Source organism: Fragaria vesca, linkage group LG4 (genome assembly GCF_000184155.1).
Source record: "Fragaria vesca subsp. vesca linkage group LG4, FraVesHawaii_1.0, whole genome shotgun sequence".
NCBI lineage: Eukaryota > Viridiplantae > Streptophyta > Magnoliopsida > Rosales > Rosaceae > Fragaria > Fragaria vesca.
In genome coordinates, this window is record NC_020494.1 from 10,704,726 (window position 1) to 10,723,552 (window position 18,827).

The 18,827-nt window shown below is 38.5% G+C and overlaps 2 protein-coding genes across 2 annotated transcripts; both read left to right on the forward strand.

The window, feature by feature from the left end:
- Positions 1-5,516: 5,516 nt before the first annotated feature.
- On the forward strand, positions 5,517-7,908 carry LOC101300612 (receptor-like protein kinase THESEUS 1-like). Its single transcript, XM_004296765.1, has 7 exons — positions 5,517-5,951; positions 6,029-6,228; positions 6,433-6,559; positions 6,646-6,717; positions 6,810-6,993; positions 7,101-7,236; positions 7,603-7,908. Exons 1-7 carry the CDS (start codon positions 5,783-5,785, stop codon positions 7,846-7,848), a joined length of 1,134 nt encoding a protein of 377 aa, XP_004296813.1. The 5' UTR covers positions 5,517-5,782; the 3' UTR covers positions 7,849-7,908.
- A 1,891-nt stretch (positions 7,909-9,799) lies between these two features.
- LOC101300899 (GTPase obg-like) lies at positions 9,800-14,703 on the forward strand. Its single transcript, XM_004296766.1, has 6 exons — positions 9,800-10,943; positions 11,974-12,247; positions 12,685-12,976; positions 13,384-13,537; positions 14,301-14,409; positions 14,520-14,703. The coding sequence occupies exons 1-6, from the start codon at positions 9,973-9,975 to the stop codon at positions 14,607-14,609; spliced, it is 1,890 nt and encodes a 629-aa protein (XP_004296814.1). The 5' UTR covers positions 9,800-9,972; the 3' UTR covers positions 14,610-14,703.
- Positions 14,704-18,827: the final 4,124 nt, after the last annotated feature.

The following is an 18,827-nucleotide window of genomic DNA, read 5'->3' on the forward strand; positions in this document are numbered from 1 at the left end:
TCACTGCTCATAGTTTTGGACTCAATTCGAAAACGAACATGCAAAGCCTACGACTCGATGCTAAAAGCCTATAACCCAAAAAGGCGGACACTCCAACCATTACAACTAAAAGCATACTAACTCAAAAATAATGTCTACAAGAGGACTTTATTATGGCCTAGAAAGCAATAACCTACATCACCAACCAAAGTACCCCAACTCAATGAATCTAGGCCTAAGACCCTTCCGGTGTATCTTTCCATTAAAAAGGGGGGTAGACTCCTCGGTAAGGTTATGTAGGGATCTAATACTCCTTCAAAAAGCCCAAAGCAGGCCCAACCGACATTAAAGAGAAAGAAAGAAAGACTGAAGCCCAGCCCACCAAATTGTAAAATTACAACCCAGAGGACTAAGGCCTGACCCAATTTCCTTCCTTCCTCTCTCATGTGGTTCGAACCGGCGTCGTGCTTGCTGGAGGAGCCAACCACCACAGACTCAATCCGGTGGCTCTTCAGCTCTGGACCACATGGTCTCCGACCTGCCTCCTCTGCTGCAAGTGCCGCAAGTGACTGCCGTTGCCCCAACTAAAACCTCCACGGCCTTTAAAGACTCCTTATGTGCAAAACCGTTGCCCAAATGGAAACGATTCCACACAGACCGTCATCACTCCTAACACCTTCCAAACTGGATTTCCAAACAACCAGAAACCCATCAACTCAATCGTCTGTCAACACCAGTCGAGATCTAACCTCAAACGTTGAAATCAGAGTCTTCACCCTTTCTCGACAAGATGCCTTCACCCAAACCAGAAATCGCTCTCGATTGTGAAAGGGGAGTCACCGCCGACGAAGGCACAACGGCTTCAGAGGACCCGCAGTAGATGAAACCAATGAACGCCGCCGCCTGCTACTCAAAACCTTAGGGTTTCGATCTTCACAGCTCCGAGAAAACAGGAGCGGTTTCTCACCCTTATCAGAATTCGTGTTTTTGAACAAGTATCTTAATTACGTTTACCTGATTCTTATTTTCTAGCTTTCAGGGAATTGTAGCGAATGATATAGTAGTATTACAGAAATTTCATTGATATAAAAGTCGCTTTGCTTATAAGCGTGTGAGCTAAAAAGACGCTTATAAAGGTGGAAATGAAAGTTGCATCACAATGATTCATAATGTTAACAAGATTGAATAAGGCTTTCATTCCTAGCCCAAGCAAGTTAGTTTACACAAAGCTAGCATCGAATCAAAGAAATTCCTAGATAAAAATCAACGAGGTAGGGAATTAAAAGAGTGAAGTACTAGATGAATATGGATAAAAAGATAATGAGCTCAGATATGGTTAAAAATGAGGAACACGTTGAAGAACAAAAGCATTGAACTTCAGCTAGGATACAAGGTTTGCCTAAGGTCACATTAAAGAACACACACAATCGACTAACAAGGATACATAATATACATATAACTATTCTCTTTTGTTCTCAAATTACATAGAAATCTAAAGTAAACGATGAAAGAAACTAGATTTAAACACAAAAATGATACTAGAACGAACAAGAACCCTCTAAAACAACTAGTGCTTAAATTATTGAAATTGCAAGCATGAGAGCCTTAAGTGGCGGACTAATCTGTCGATAAGATCGTTGCAATAACAAACGCAATAAAATTCTCCTCCCCGAAACTACTCATCCCATTCCTAATTTTCATCATGACACTCAACTAAAAGTTCAGTACTTTGGGGCCTTTGTTTCTGTTGAAATTGTGTTCTCTAGTTGCATTAGTGCGTGCTACGAATGATGGCCCCTCCAAATATAATGCCAGTGAGTCAGTGCAAAGCAAAATCCAGCATTGCCCAGATATTCGCGGACTCGCAACAAATCTAAATCGAGCACTCATTATTTATTACAGCACACAATACTACAACTAACTTTAGTCTTTGTGGTATGTACAATTTGATGCTCATAAGCAAAATAATAATGCAAGTTGGAAGGGAAAGATGGTTGAGTTGAGGGTGTAGCCGTTTAGGGATGTACTAGAAGTATTATATACCAGTGTGTGTGTGTTTATATACATATGTGTGTGTGACGTGTGTGTATATTACCATATACTATATGGATGTACCAGAAGGGAATACACACATATAATACATACATATGCTTCATTCATTTCAACTCTAGCAAACGTGTATAGAACTAAAAGAGAGTTGTGTCTTGGTTTAAGAAATGCATTTGGGAGATATATATGTGTGCCTTGGTTACATGATACAACATCCGAAAATTTTATTTGTGAAAGAAGGTTGTTCCGTCTTAAGTTGTTTGAGACAATTTAGCTACATGATACACTATCTGGATATTTTGTTTGTGAAAAAGGGAGCGTAGTTGTTCCGTCTTAGGTACAAAGATCGCATTGTCCATTAGTCATATTTTGTCTTACATTTTGTTCTTTTGTCTTTCCCACGGGAAGGGAAAAGGAAGGGAAATGAAATTTCCCGTTGACTTTCCGCTCCGATGTTTGGTAACATAAGAAAAATCATCCGGAAAGTTGTTAATTAAAATAATAAAATAATATATTGTGAGTAATAAATGCAAGAAAATGAGATGGGAAATGGTTTATATGGATTTTGGAAGGAACAAATTTCCCTCACATTTTCCCAACCTTCCAGGAAAGTATTTCCTTTCTTTCAGCATTCCCAAACGCAGGAAAAGAACACATTTACTTTCTTGATTGTTACTTTTCACGAACCAAACGAGGCCTTTAAGAAGGATGTGAAATCCACACACCTTTTTTCTTTTTTTGGTAACTTAAATTTTGTCTTTTAGTGACTTAAACTTTGTTTTTTTTATGAATGTGTTAACCAAAAAAGGAAAAATGGTGTGTGGATTTCACATCCTTTTAAGAAAGACAGTCGGATCGAAGACATACTTTGTTTACACCTTTCTTTCAAATCAGCTTCCTAATGTTCCATAAGCAAATCCTAAGAGTCAAAGTTCAGAGACTAGCTAGGATTCAAATCATATTATTGCATATGTGTGTAGCTTATCAATTGTTTTTTATTTTTTATTTATTTAATTTAATTTTTTTTAGAATATCAATTGGTTTTGGGTGTAACTGATGTGTGGAAAAAGTTGCATAAAAGTGCTATTTACAATGAAAGATGTAAATAACATTTCACAAGGCAACATTACATCCACAAAGTCCCAAAGTTAACAATGATCAAATCATTGCATAAAGCAAGAGGCAAAAGTTCTTCAATTATCGCATATGAAGACCACGATGTTTCAAATGTACGATTTTGAACCTATCCGATCATGATTTACAATCGCGTAATATAACATGTCAAATTTCCGACATAGATACACATTGTCCAATTCATTGCAAACTGACATTAGATTCTTTTTTCTTTGGGGTACATAGGTACAATAGATTCTTTCCTCACCATATCTTGCATCAGCAGTCAGTATCAGAGCTCAGGAATCAAGTGCAGGACAGTGCAAGGATACAACTTCATCTTCCTTCAAATGGTCCCGGCCCCTTGCACACTATTAAAGAATATTGAGGTAAACCATGTTATTGTTACTGACTGATTGCTGTTGTATCTTGTTTTATAGGTTAGTTACTTGGTTTCATTAATACCAAGACATATAGACAATGAAATAATCAAAGTCTTTCACATAGAAGAGAGGATAGTCAGAAATTTCTATCCCCCACTTGCTGCCATAGTTTCAGAATAAGCTCAGGCATCAGATCCAAACAGCTCAGATTTGGGTTTAAGAGAAAATCCAGCATTCCCTACAAAACCTCAGTCTGTGATTTTTTTATTTTTTTTTGGGTTTGGGGGACCTCTTAAAAATACAGCTTACAAAGTATAGGCTTGCAGAACATGCCAATCATCTTTTCCAATCCCAACCCACCTTCTCATTTTCAGAGACAAACTAGCAAAAAAAAACCAAGTCCAGGAAACATACAAAATATATTAATAAAATGAAAAAGAGTGGGATAGAGAGAGTTAGAGAGTTACAGCTCAATGAGAGCCATCCCCACCATTTTTCTCTTGTATACAGCTCAACCCAGTTGCTGAAATTATAGATATATACAAAGGCAGGGAAAGAGAAGGAAAAATTTTTGGGGTACCAATTTTTGCCAAAACAGAATAAAGATTCAATCTTGGGCAATAAAAACCAAGAACATGTAGCCATGGAAACTGAGCAGAAGCCTGGTGTGGTAAATCAATGTGTGTTGTTGGGTTGGATGCATCAGCTGTCATGATGACCCCATTCTGATGAGGAATTGAAGAGACCCTTCTTTATACACAAATGGCAACTCCCCTCTCTTTCTTTCCAGATCAGATGACAGAAAAAGAGGCAAAAAGGAGAAGGTAGACCAGAGTGAGTGAATGAGAAAATATTATTGGAATTGATAGTGTAGTAGTATCTACCTGACTACCTCCCTTCTTTTTTATTTTTTTCATTTCTGTCTTTTGATCCCTCCTCAATAATTATGTTTTCCAGTACCCAACCAATTCAAGTCCCTTTCATACCAGTCCACATCTGCCTAGTAAAACCATATGTAAATTTACAGTTGGAAGCTATAGCCCAGACTCACTGATTCTTCAAAGTTTTTTGTGTTGCTTGTAAGCTTGATAATTCCTTGGCATATCCATTGATATCTATATAAAGTGTACCTAGGTTGTCTGTCATCAGTTATAGGTATTACCAACTTCAAAACCAAAGCTTTTGATTTAAGATTTGAGCTACCAATTACCGACCAAAGTTTTCGGTATCTAATTTTAGCTTTCATAGTACCAATTACCAACCAAAGCTAGAGTCTAAACTTTAGCTTTCAGATACAGTGTATAGTAAATGTACCATTAATATATATATATATATGATATGTAATAATGCTCACGCTATATATATATATATAGTATATAAAGCTAATATATAGATAGTTGGTACATTTGCTATTTACGAAAACCAAACCAACTTTTTTCGGTAATTTTTATTTCAGTTTTATCGGTCTCGGTAACTTATCGGACGGTCTGGTAATTACCAAACTAAATGGCAGCCCTACTTTAACTTGACAAAACCCTTTTTTGTTTTTTGGAGGTTCATTTATTCTGCCTCAGATAGTCAGATGGCAATTAATAGTCTGAAAATTAGTGACTGAATATGAAGTTTGCTGTTGTAATGCCAAATCTGAACCAACATGAAGTGTAACATCAGTGAGAGAAGAGGGGTAGTAATTATTTTGCTTTATGAACTCGACCTGTCTGAAAAAAATGACTACTTCTTTTTAACTCTCATCAAACTCAACAGAGGGAGGAGGGAGTGAGGTGGGTACATGTTCATGGAGATGGGACTTCTCCATTGTCATTTTTTGATGAAATGCTGAACCACAAGCCTTGAACAGCAGCAGCAGAAAGGTGGGGTATGCAATGAAAATAAAAAGCATATGAGTTGTCTTCTGATCTGTCTGTTTAGATTTTAGCAGCAGCAGTTTTTCATCACATACCAAAATTCTTGTTTCCTAAGTAGATACTTTGAGATCAGCCAGTTAACATCTCTGAACATTTGTCGGCACCAAAACCCCACTAGCAAGTGCTCAAATGACACTCTAACACTACATTTTAGTTTTCTCAAACCAAAAGGACCACTTGATCTCTTTGAGTAGTGTAGTTGCCATAGCGACTGGTCTTTAAAATCTCAACCTTGATGAAATGCTTGGCTTGACTGCTCTTTTGGTTCTTCTGCATTATCATCACAGGTTCAATGTTTAGGTCTGCTGCTGGAGAAAGAAAAGGCTCTAAGATATGTCAAACTCATCTTCTGCAGCCATAGTTGGAGGTTCTGTTGGAGCACTTGCCTTGGTGGCAATAGTCGTGGGATTCGTGTGGTTCTGCAAGACACAATGTGATAAGCATTTGTTCAACAAGAACTCGGAGACTGGTTCTTCAGATCCATCTGCAGGTAAGAATTTATGTCACATTTTGGTTAGTGTTTTTGCAAAATTTGTTAATGGCTGATGTCTATGATACCCTTCTTGCCAACATTGTCAGTTGAGCTGAATAGGGGTGGACCTAGTTCAGCAAGGCACTTCACAATGGAGGAGTTGGAGCAAGCTACCAAGCATTTTGATGAAAGCAGTCTTCTGGGATTTGGAAGTTTTGGCCTTGTTTATAAAGGTTTGCTCCGTGATGGAACGGTTGTGGCTATCAAAAGGCGCCCCGGTGCTCCTAGACAGGAATTTGTCTCAGAGGTATACCTGGTGGGGACATATCGTAGTGTTCTATACTGTATACTTCTGTGCATTACATTTTATATCTCCTAGTTACCTAATGAACCATGTTCTATGCCTAAACTGTCTATGGCGTTAAGGGACAGTTTGTTTCATTTTTCATAATGATGAACAACTATGCATAACAAGAACAACTATGTTGAGAGCTAAATTATGTGGTAACAGGTAACATACTTGTCGGAGATTCACCATCGAAACTTAGTTAAAATACTGGGATACTGCCAGGAAAGTGGATTTCAAATGTTGATTTTCGAATATTTACCAAATGGAAGCATTTCCAATCACCTATATGGTATGTCCCTCTTTACTGATCACACTGGTTTTCAAATACTATTGATGCATATATGCAAGTTACATTATATGCTCTTTCTCTGGCAGATACTAAACATGATCCGTCAATTAAGCTAGAGTTTAAGCAACGGCTATCTGTAGCTTTAGGGGCTGCTAAAGGTAGAGTTAGCACATACAGTAATTGTCCTAAACTTAATAGAATTGAGAAAGAGTCATTTTAATTGAAGGTTTTCTGGTTTCTTAATCGGCAGGTTTATGCCACTTGCATGGCCTAAGACCTCCAATCATACACAAGAACTTTCAAACTTCCAATGTCCTGGTTGATGAGAACTTCATTGCTAAAGTTTCAGATGCAGGGATTGCAAAACTACTCGAAAAGATAGAAGAAGCAGGTCCTTCTCACACATCCAGTGTCAATTTTTTCCAAGATCCAGAGTAATTGATTATCTTCTGAATAAACTCTGTTTTTAATAATAGGAATGCAAAGCTGAATTTTTCATCTACACTTGGGTACTCATGTATATGTGAAAAATGATAAATAGGGTTGGACCATCTGAGAGTGCTTCCTCTGAAGTGAGTGATGTTTACAGCTTTGGTGTTTTCCTTATGGAGATTATAACTGTACAAGAGACTTTGGATATTGGCTCCTTAGGATCTAATGAAAGTTTATTTCAATGGGTAAGTGCAAGTACTTTCTCAGATAGTTTTCTGATTGCTCTCAATTCAGTGCCTTGTAGAAACATACATTGTGTCACATAACTAGGCAGATTATGGAAATTTCTACCATAAGTACAAACAATTGTCAATAGGATAAGACTATCCATACCTCATGCCCAATCACATTACTGATCACATCACTTCTGAAGTAAGAACAGCGAAAAACTCATGCATGCGGCTTCATTACCACTTCTGTTATGTGGTCCGCTGTACAATTTTGCATGAGCATCTCCCATTTGATTTCCTACTTGTAGTTGCTACAGGAACTTATGGTTATGCTGCCTGATTGAAGTTTTTTTTTTTTTTTCTTTATGTAACTTTATGTAGGTACAATCGCGGCTGAGTTCAAACAATTTAGTGGACAGTCGGCTTGCTGGAAGCTTCACTATAGAGGGAATGAGGGACATGATCAGGCTGACACTACAATGCATGAGTTTTCCAGGAGAAAGACGACCCAAGATGGAAATGGTTGTGGTTGAACTTGAGAGAATTCAAGAGAAAGAAATGGCAATGACAACAGTCATGGGTGAGGGAACTGATACAATCACTCTTGGAAGTGCACTATTTACTTGAATATGAATATTGTGAAGAGAAACTGCATTGATCTGTTGGTGTTCGTTGGCTTAGGCAAAGCTTAAGCTTTACCACTTAGCACCTACACAAACAAACTTGGCAATACCCAATTTAGTGTAAATGTAGGTATCGATTTTACGTTCTTATTGATGCACAGTAGTAGCAATTTGGTTAGCAAGATTACTTCCATACACTTGCTTCTGTATCCTTCTCAACATTAGTTCAAATCAAACCAACTGATACCAGCTTGGCTTAGTCTGTAACCTTAAATATCCAACACCTAAACCCATCACTATCTAGCAATCATATACTTCCACTACCACATTAATGAGAGCTACAATGCAACTAACAAGATTGTGAGAAGCACACTAGTATTTTAAACTCATATCCCATAAAATTAAAGACATCATAGCAAAAACACTTCCATACTTATTGCTTCTGTCCGAAACAAAACAAACTAAATATTTTGTATCATTAGATATCCAATATTCGAAACTGCAACTTAGGAATCACTTTCATATAAGATACCACCTTCTTAAGGCATTTAGAACACATGCATAGTTGAGAAATTGAGGAAGCTCAATCATTGCTAGAGCGTAGAGGTGGTAGAGCCTCAAATCAGCAAGGAACCAACCTAGCCTGCAGCATTGTAGAGCTACAAAACCAAAGCCAGTCATCAAGTAATGGGAAAAGCTACTACAAAGGAACATAAAGACTCAAATTAGAGATTTACAAATACGGAGAAAAACTGTTCAAAGCTGGCTTGCTTCAGAAGGCGGTACAATCCAAACAGCCTCCTGTTTGGCATCTATGGTATTAGGCTGTGAAATTTCTTCACTTTCAATATTGTAGACACCATAGTCATGAGAAGGTACAATATCCCAAGCTATACGATCATTGTCATGGTTGAAGTATATGCAATTCGGGAGGCATCCTAGAAAGTCTGAAGCTAACACAGATATTGAGGAGTTATCACCAATGAAGAGAGCTACATTTCCTAGGGATTTTTTCTTGATCCACTTATCATCATCGAAATTCAATTTGTGAATTCTGAAGAACTTTGTTTTATGTTTCATGAACCTTCGATAGCGAATGTACCTACGAACCATCAGTAATTCTTTCTCAACCGAATCAATAAGATATATCTGACTTGAGAATCTATGATGAGGATCCTGGAATCCCTCTGATCCTGGATTTGTGGAAGTTAATTTCGCTGCTTCTATTCAGCATGGTAGGGCTGCAGTTGGTTTTATTGTTAGAGACAACAGTGGTAATCCAATTGTAGCTGTCTCTAAACATATCGGCGACACAAGTATTCAAATAGCGGAGGCTATTGCTTAAGGGAAGAATTGCACACTGCTTTGCTTCAACAGTTTACTCAAGTTATTGTTGAGGGAGACCCAGGCTAAGCGGGGTGTTATGTTGTACCATTTATTTTAGTACCAGGTTGCATCAAATATTTCTCAAATCAATTAATAATTCTTACATAACACAACACCAGTTAGTACCGTGAAACAAACATGCATAAAGAGTCATCTTTAAATTATAAGGAATGATGCCACATACACTAATATCGAGATCTTTTGTGTAAAACCTCATACCCGTTTTTCCACCGGGTGACTAAATTGGGGGGAGGGGGAGTATCGACATTATTAGACCTGTGTGTGGGACCTGTGGGGCCCGTCAGCCGTTTCCGCATAACAAAAGGAGACTCTTAAGGTGTTGATCGATTGTCTGAATAGAAAAATTACAATTTCTTAGTGTATAAGTCTGTCACTCAAGATATTACTTGGCTGGCTTCTTATATGCAAAGTTGTTACTTCTTTCATGTATGTAAAGTTGCTACTTCCGTCATGTACACAGGAAAGCTATGTTGCCGATAGAATTGTAACTTTAGGTTTTCCTTTTTCTATGTTCCCAGCGTTCCATTTGGATCAGCGGGAGAGTAACCAGAAGAGATTTGTGCTGTAGTTTTGTTTAACGACCCGTTTTACTTCCATGCCTTGCATCAAAACGGTGCGTTTGGAAGTAATCCAGATGGGGACACGTGGCTGAACTCTCTCTCTGACTATAAACTTTTGAGGAGCGAGTTTGTTTGGTTTTGGATTTTGCCGCGCCTGAGAAATGGCGACCTCAATGAGCGTCTTCACCACTTACGCTATGGCTCGCCCCACCAGAGTCCGAGCCCCACGCACTCCTCGATCGACGAAGCCGAAACCGCCCAATCCTAACCCTAATCACAAGCAGCTCAGGCTTAACCGGACCGCCGCCAAGGAGCTGACCTCCATCGGAGTCGAGGCCACCACCTTCACTCGCCTCCCGCCCAAAGACGACTTCTCCCTCCCTTCTTCCTTGCTCGATTTCTCCTCCGCCGAGGAGGTGAAGCTCTCGGAAGCAAGCCTCGCCGTGGAGAAGAAGAAGAAGAAGGTTAAGAATGTTGAGAAGAAAAATGAGATTGAGGATTTGAGCATCGAAGAAGATGACGACGTCGGCGATGGCGAATTCGAGGTCTTTGAAGGGAGCTATGATTCCGAATTTGAAGAAATTGAAGGTGTGGAGTATGAGTATGAGGAGATTGAGAGGCGGAGCGATGTGGATGAAGGTGAATTGGAGGAGGAGGTGAAGGAGAAGGGAGTACCGGCGGTGATGAGGTGTTTCGACAGAGCGAAAATCTATGTGAAGGCGGGGGACGGCGGGAACGGCGTGGTGGCGATGCGGCGGGAGAAGTTCGTGCCGTTAGGAGGGCCGTCAGGAGGGGACGGAGGGAGAGGAGGGAATGTGTATATAGAGGTGGATGGATCGATGAATTCATTGCTGCCGTTTCGGAACAGCGTGCATTTTCGGGCGGGGAGAGGGGACCATGGGAGGGGGCAGTCGCAGAATGGGGCCAAAGGGGAGGATGTGGTGGTGAAGGTGGCGCCGGGGACGGTGATTAGGGAGGCCGGGAAGGAGGAGGAGTTGTTGGAGCTGTTGCATCCGGGGCAACGGGGTTTGTTGCTGCCTGGAGGGAGAGGTGGGAGAGGGAATGCTTCGTTTAAGTCCGGGGCTAATAAGGTGCCTAGGATTGCTGAGAATGGCGCTGAGGGTCCTGAAATGTGAGTCTTGCAGCTTTGAATTATTCATATTGGATTGCTTTATTAGTCTTGTTTGGCTCTTACATTAGTTATTTGTGTTAGCTTAGCATTTTCTTTTGATGATTTTATTAGTTTGAATAGGATAGACAATGTGGACAGGCACAAACATTGTTAGATTTTCGAGTGAGGTGGAGTTTTGGAAACCATGCATAGGCAGATGAAGGGTTTAGTATAAAAGGATGCCCCTTTGAAGTGTTTGGCTAGCTTCTACTTGCATGCTTCTGTTGCTGGTTCTGAGTTGATATGAAACCATTTGGATTAGTTTAGTTTCAGTAACCTCGGATATTGGTATTGCTTTGATTAGGTTGGCATTTAAGTTTGATGGTTTGTTTAGTTTGCGTAGGGCAATGGTCTGTCACCCAACTATTGGTTTCTTTTCTTGAGAAGTTGAGTTTTCAGAAACCAGGCATGAACAGATGAACGGTGTATCACATTTTATTATAAAAGGATGCCCCTTTCTAGTGTTTCTCTAGCTTCTACTTGCATACTTCCGTTGTAGTATATGGCTTGTTCGTAGCTGATATTAAGCCATTTGGATAAGGTTAGTTTCAATAACTTTGGATAGGGGGTATTTGTTTGATAGGTTGGCATTTCTCTTTGATGGTTTGTTTAGTTTAAGTAAGACAATGCTTTGTCGCCCAAATATTGGTTTCCTTTTCCAGAATGGTTGAGTTTTCACAAACCAGGCATGAATGGATGAACAGGATATCTCATTTTAGTTTTTTAGTTTGAGAGGATGCCTCTATCTGTTGTTTCTCTATCATTGACTTGCATATTTCCCTTCAAGCAAATAAGCAGTTCGTGGTTGAGATCAAGCAGTTCCAATTAGATTAGTTACATTAACTTTTGGAATTGGTCATGTGATACCTTGCAATTATTGGCCTCACTTAGCTACCAACCAATTAGTGATGCTTCTATATTAGTAATGCTTGTATCCTTTCTATGATCATTTTCATCACTTATAAGTAGGAATGATGCTATTATGAATCAGGTGGTTGGACCTGGAGCTAAAGCTAGTTGCAGATGTTGGAATTGTGGGGGCGCCAAATGCAGGCAAAAGCACATTGTTGAGTGTTATAAGTGCTGCACAACCAACAATAGCAAATTACCCCTTCACTACTTTACTTCCAAATCTGGGTGTTGTTTCTTTTGACTATGACTCGACTATGGTTGTAGCAGACCTACCAGGTTTACTTGAAGGTGCACACCGGGGTTTTGGATTGGGCCATGAGTTTCTGCGCCACACTGAAAGGTGTTCTGTCTTGGTATAGGCTTATACACCATCAACTTTCAAGTGATTTAAAACTGCTATATGCATTGTTCATTATGGTTTATGTTAAAAGTAGGAAGTTGGATCTTTATCATCTTAATGCCATATCCACGTCTTTATATCTCAGCTTGTAGAAACACAATATGAATCATCTCTCAACTCAGATACATTGTCTTCTTTCAGTAATTTGTTTGGCGATTTCTTGTAGTACAAACTGGTCTTGGATTGTATAGACTAAATTCAAAGTTGTGAAATTTAAACTCTATGTCTCCTTCACAACTAGAGATACTACACTCAACCCTCTGATTACTTTTATTTAGATATAAAAGTCATCGATCTATCATCTATCTTTTATACTGACATAACCAACGTCATTTCTCCATACACTGAAAGTGAATATTGATAGAACCCTCATCTTTCTGAAAATGGCAGATACATGTTGTTGATGGCTCAGGCCAGCAGCCAGAATTTGAGTATGATGCAGTTCGTCTGGAATTGGAACTGTTTAGTCCTGAAATTGCTGAAAAGCCTTATATAGTTGCTTTTAACAAAATGGACCTTCCAGATGCAAATGAACAGTGGCCATCGTTCAAGGAAAACTTGCAAGCCCGCGGGATTCAAGTTTTTTGCATGAGTGCAGTGAAAGGAGAGGGTACTCATGAGGTTATCAGCACTGCTTATCAGCTTCTACAAAGGAGCAAAGTGACCGAGGAGGAATTCACAGGTCATACTTTTTTCTTTTAATAGTTGAAGCTCAATAAAATGTTGTGACACAAATTAAGTGTGCTAATTGACTGCTGTTGGCTAGAGTTACTTCAAGCACAAAAATAATGTGTGTGTTTCTTTTGTTTGTTAGTTTTCTTAAGATGGATCATCAGACATATAGCCCATTAGTTAACTAGAAATTATGCTTAGTTTTGATACATAAACATAAGCTGTTCTGGAAATGAATGATTCTTAGTGTAATAGAAATGGCCGGTGTGGTTACATGTACATTCTATCTTCTGCAGTAATGTAGTTTTGATGACTACTGTATTCAGTTAATGTTTTGCATCCATTCTAGTGTAGATAAGTTTTAACAAGCATATTATTCATTCACTATGTTGACAAATCTCCTACGTTTTGGTTTAGAAGATCCGGTTGATTTAAATCATGTAGCCGATATGGTGCATAAGCAGCAAACCGCCTCTATTAACGAGTTTGAGATCTCTTACGACAGCAGTACCAATACTTGGCATGTTGTGGGAGCTGGATTGCAACGTTTTGTTCAGATGACAAATTGGCGGTAGGTTGACTAGTCTTTTTGGTCGCTGTTATATCTTCTATTTTTTCTTGTCTTTCTTGATATCATCGTATTTTGCGTAAGTCTGAGCTGTTATCATATCACAATTGTACCATTGGGCAAACTTAGTTTCTAGATGCACAAAGACTGTACAAATGCAGACACACTATATAATTCCTTTGTGACAAGTTGAAAGTTCACCTCCAGAGTTTTTTATTTATTAATTTTTTTTTTTTAGTAGACCTGTATAATGTTACATTCTTGTCTTTATTTGGTATGTTTCAAAATCTTTCTCTTGATTTAAAGGAATTGCCAGAATTTGAATAGCACACGTACAGACAAGATAGGGAGTGGATCCAGCTTATATGGGGTAAATTGGGTTTGGATATCGTTAGTTTTTTTTTTTTTTTTTTTTGTTCTTGTTTCCAGTAAAGTGGTTATCTTATGCAAGTTCTGCAGTATGGTACTTAGAGTTTTGTTCTTTTGAAAACTTCTTACACTGAATGTACTTTACAATGGTTTCAGCAAGTTAAAAAGTGCAAGCAGTGTCCTCGACACGATTTAAACTAGCACCTCTTTTATATTAGTAATCAGTTTCATATTTGTCATATGTAATATAAGTATATTGTTCATTAAGTTACTTCTGTAATCTGGATTTGCGTACTTGCATAATTGAATATTGATGATGATTCTTCAATGCTGGTCTCTAGAATGATTTGCATTTTTATTCAGACCTGGTGAGAAATTTATGAATGTTTTCAAACAGATATATGGATTCTGAGAGGAGATTCCAACATGTTTTGGATGCTTGTGGTGTAAACAAGAATCTTAAGAAACGTGGTGTCAAAGAAGGTGACACCGTGCTTATTGGAGATGTATGTTCTTTTCATCTATCATGTCTTTCTGCTCTCTGGATCAGCTAACTACAAGTTTAGGGTTTCTAATATAATGTCTGATGATAGTTTATCTCATTTGCTTCCTCCAGATGGAAATGGTGTGGCATGATTCTGTTTCTGGTCCATCAAATTTAAAGAAAGGATCTTCAGAAACAACCAAGTGGGCACAGTTTAAGTGATCTTCATAAGTTATTCAGTGAAGTTAAGCTAACTCGACTTGAGAAGAAGAGGTATATGTATCAGTATCTCAGTCTCTTGTTTTGGTGTATTATAAAAAAGTACTTATGTCCAACATTTTTCTATATCCCTAGTTAATCTTCAGACAACTCACGAAACTTGATTACAACATTTGAAAGTAGAAAAGGTTATTATCATCAGGGCAGTTATTATCCATGATGATGTAGTAACGAAAATTGATACTGATGTGCAACGCTTGCTGATTTGCAGTTCATAGCAGAGCTACTAGTTCACTAACAAGGCAAAGAATGTGGCCGGTTTTATATAAACAAGCCGTCAAGGCAGACAGAGAAGCAATTGTGTAAAGAATATCATCTACAAGTAATTTGCTATCAATCTCTTAATGATGTGATTTGGTGTATTTGAAGCCCATCATATCCCAATAAGCCAAGCAGATGGATGTCCAAGCAGGGAGAGCCTCCTTCTACGGTGCCGTTCATCCTTATTGTACTCCATGTTGTAACAACAGCAGCTCTAGTAAGTTCACAACTGTAGCTCTTGTAAGATATCTATGTAACATTCATAATTCTTGTTTAGTTAGAATGGAAATAAAGGTTGGAGTTTCTCTATCTGGGTTGGGACCGGGAGACTTGGGGAGCAAATATCGTGGTCTGTGCCCTATAACAAAGACATAGAGGACGAGTAGGCCTTTCTGACAGTTTGACTACTCTCTCTACTCTCTCTCTCTCTCTCTCTCTCTCTCTCTCTCTCTTCAGTGATTGATTCTGCTGCCCTCTAGATTCTCTCACTATTTTCTTCTTTTCTGAAAGGGCATCCTACCACCTGCTTCATTCCCCACAAGTTTTCCCACAGTAGCTTCCCTTTACATTGTTAACCTCGTATCGGTCTTTCCGTGATTTAGGTGTATCTTGATCTTCTTCCCCCGGCCCCAAGTCACCATGACCCCCCACAAATCGACACGTCTGGAACTCTGGATATTCTAGGAATGGTTAGTCTCTGGCTCTCTGCTGATTGATTCTTGGTGATGTAGCAACAGTGTCCACGTGTTAGGATTGCAGGCCTCAACCTCAAATAGTAGTCCGTACAAAACTACTACCATACTAGCTTTGGTATTGGGAACTATAGGCGATCGTTTTCTGCTTGCCCAATCTTATGCTCACATTCCCGCTCACATTCCCTAGTCTTATGCATTGTCCTGGTGACTCGAGTCTCTTTGTTCTGAGTCTGTCAATTGAGCCCCGAAGACTCAACTCGAGTCTAGATTAGGCTGCCTTATTCACTAAATTTAAGCATATCGATAACAAAGATTCTTATAGTAACGACTAAGGGGCAAACTCATATTATCTGTACTCGTGTCCTTAAGACTGTCTGTGAGGCTTAAAGAGAGAGTAATGCTAACGATGCCAGTCTAAGCAACAATAAGGCCAGGAAAGCATGGATTTGCTGCAACAGATGGACTAGTCTTTCATTTCATGATGATAAACAATAACGGAGCACAGCCAGTGGTCTGCCACATTGGGATTTAGGTCAGAAACCAATCATAGCAGCAGCATGCTACAACACCCAACGCAGAAAACACAATGTTCATTCACTCAAACAAAATTGCATGGGCAACACCTTAGCTATAAAACCACTAGTTTAGTATTACCTCCAAGGAAACAACCAAACAACAAAGAAATTGAAGCAATGGAGAAGTGCGAAGTATTATATGCATAATGTCACTGATGCTTAGTGGAAGGACACGAGCGTGTTGTTCTACCCAAAAAACAAAGCAGAAAGTTGCTAAACCACAAAAGGCTAAAATCTAACATGGGATTTGGACATTTTGAATCAAAGAGACCACTAATCCCACCTCAATATCTCTCTTCCTTTGTCAAAGTCCAAGTTCTATAACACAAAGACACATCCATCTTTTTCCCTAAAACCCGGGAGAACCTTTAGCCCTAATCAAAAGGGTGTGTGTGTGGGTGTTCCAGTTTTTGAGGATTGTGCAAAATTCTCATTTGACCCTAAAAGAAAGAAAACTTGGAACAATGGAATCAACAGTGACTCATTGAGACAGTGAAAGAGGCCCCTACCCCATCATAGAAATTTTTGATGAATTTTTATACAATTTGTAAGCTCATCCAGTTTAGGGAAATCTAAGTACTTTGTCTAGTTGCTGGTATTCCATCCTTTCCAACTAGCTCCTCACACTTTTCAGATGGAGCTTGACTACGACTGAGACCAACCTTTCTGCTTATACATGTAAACTGCATAAAACAGAGCAAAAAGAGGCAAAAAGAAACCTTCATTTTCCATACTTAATGAAGGTGGGGTTTAGGGAAACAATTTTATGTAATTGGGTTTCTTTCAAATCCTTTAGTGGAGGAGTCAAGAGTCCTAGATTCCTATGGAGTCCATCTCAATCTTAAAAGAAACAATTTTTGTTTCTTTGAAAAGAAAAAATTGAGTCATCAATTTTCTATATCACTTTGTCATATTTAAATTTAAGGTTGAGGGTCATTAGAGAATTGCAATAGATCATGACAAGGACCAGTGGCAAAAGCATTGCCAAGATCTGGAAATGCTAAATGAACTGAAAATTGGTTGACCCATTTGATATTAGCATTAGTTTATGACATTCCCAATGCCATTTAGGCAGGGTGAGGTTCAATCAAAGAGAACAAATAGTGTAGTTTTTCCCATTGGAAGTGCTAGTTACTTAAATGGGATTAAAGTCCCCACTCATAGCTTTTGTCTGGGCAGTCTAATCAAACCTTGCTTTGCAAGTGTATTTTTCTTGAAGCTTTTGATTGCCTTTCTCTGATTACTTTGGGAGTTCGGAAACAATGACCCATGTCTTAATCAACCTTTGCTGTGCTTGTTTTACTTCAAAAGATGCTACTTAAGAGGGTACTTTGTGCTGTGGGTAACTACTACTTGTAGTAAATTGGTCATCTGTTTGCTGCATCCTTTTCTCCAAGTTTACCAGTTGGACTCTGTATCACTTTTCATCAGTTTGATGCTTAAGTAGTAAACATAATTACCCTTGATGTATGTTGAGATGGTTTACTTCGGTTATGGTTTATGATACATTAGTATATATAGACAACATTAAGTAGACAAACTTCATACAACTGACCTCATGCAAAATAGACTAATGTAAACTGATTACGAACTAGTCTATCATTAACATACCGATACGCTAAAATATAAACACATAATAAAGTTTAACGATTTCTTAAACTTTTACCGGTGTCATTTTTTTCTTAAACAACTTTAACTTGTATGTTTCTTTTAAACTTGAACTATTTTCAGTTTCCTCTACATTGGATTTGTCAGCCTCTATGTTAGATTGATGGGGATTTAGTGATTTACTAGCTAGTTGATCTTGTTCTTCATTTTGTCTCTCAAAGTTCTCCTGTGTGTTATACTCAATTTGAGTTATAAAAAGCACCAACGAAGTTCAAAACTCACAATATAGTTGAATTTGAAAATGCTTGATGATAAGGTTACAGTAAAAAGAATGAAAATACAAGAGGACAACCAAGCTAAATGTTTAGGTAAAACTGCACACAGTACAGTACAAATAATGAAAACTCAAGAAAATCTATAAACATCACATACATAACCTCATAGTGAATGATGTTTAATTTAAGGACATATGTAATTGGGAAAGCTTCTTCAAGAAATGAATGTTGCTAGATCGATATTTGCTAGGAAGTCATTTTGACAGTGCTAAGAATCCCCTCAGAAATTATTTTCTGCACAAGTTCTACAGAACATCTTCTATCAGTGCCTAGTGGATAAACTTTGAAGCTTGTTAGAAGTAGCTAGCTCCATGAACATCTTCTATCAGAGCCTAGCTACAACATCACACCCTCAATGGTCAGCTGCATGATTTCACTTTGCATATGGCTTAGGTTTACAATTTCTACTGCTACCAAATAACATTATAGATTTGAGGGCATATAGACCAACAAAACAAAACAAGCATATGGGGCCTTATGAGGAGAAACCTAATGTTTATGTACTCTTATGCGGGGTTGTTTCCATGATGCAGACAGAAAAATCGTCATAGAATATGCTAATTTCCTTCATAATTTTTGGTTTAGTAGAGAAAATCTGAACTGCTCCGTTTGAAAAAACATGAAGCAGACAAGAAGTTACAAAGAATTTGGTTGCACAAAATGCGGTTTCGCATGTGAATAGTAGAG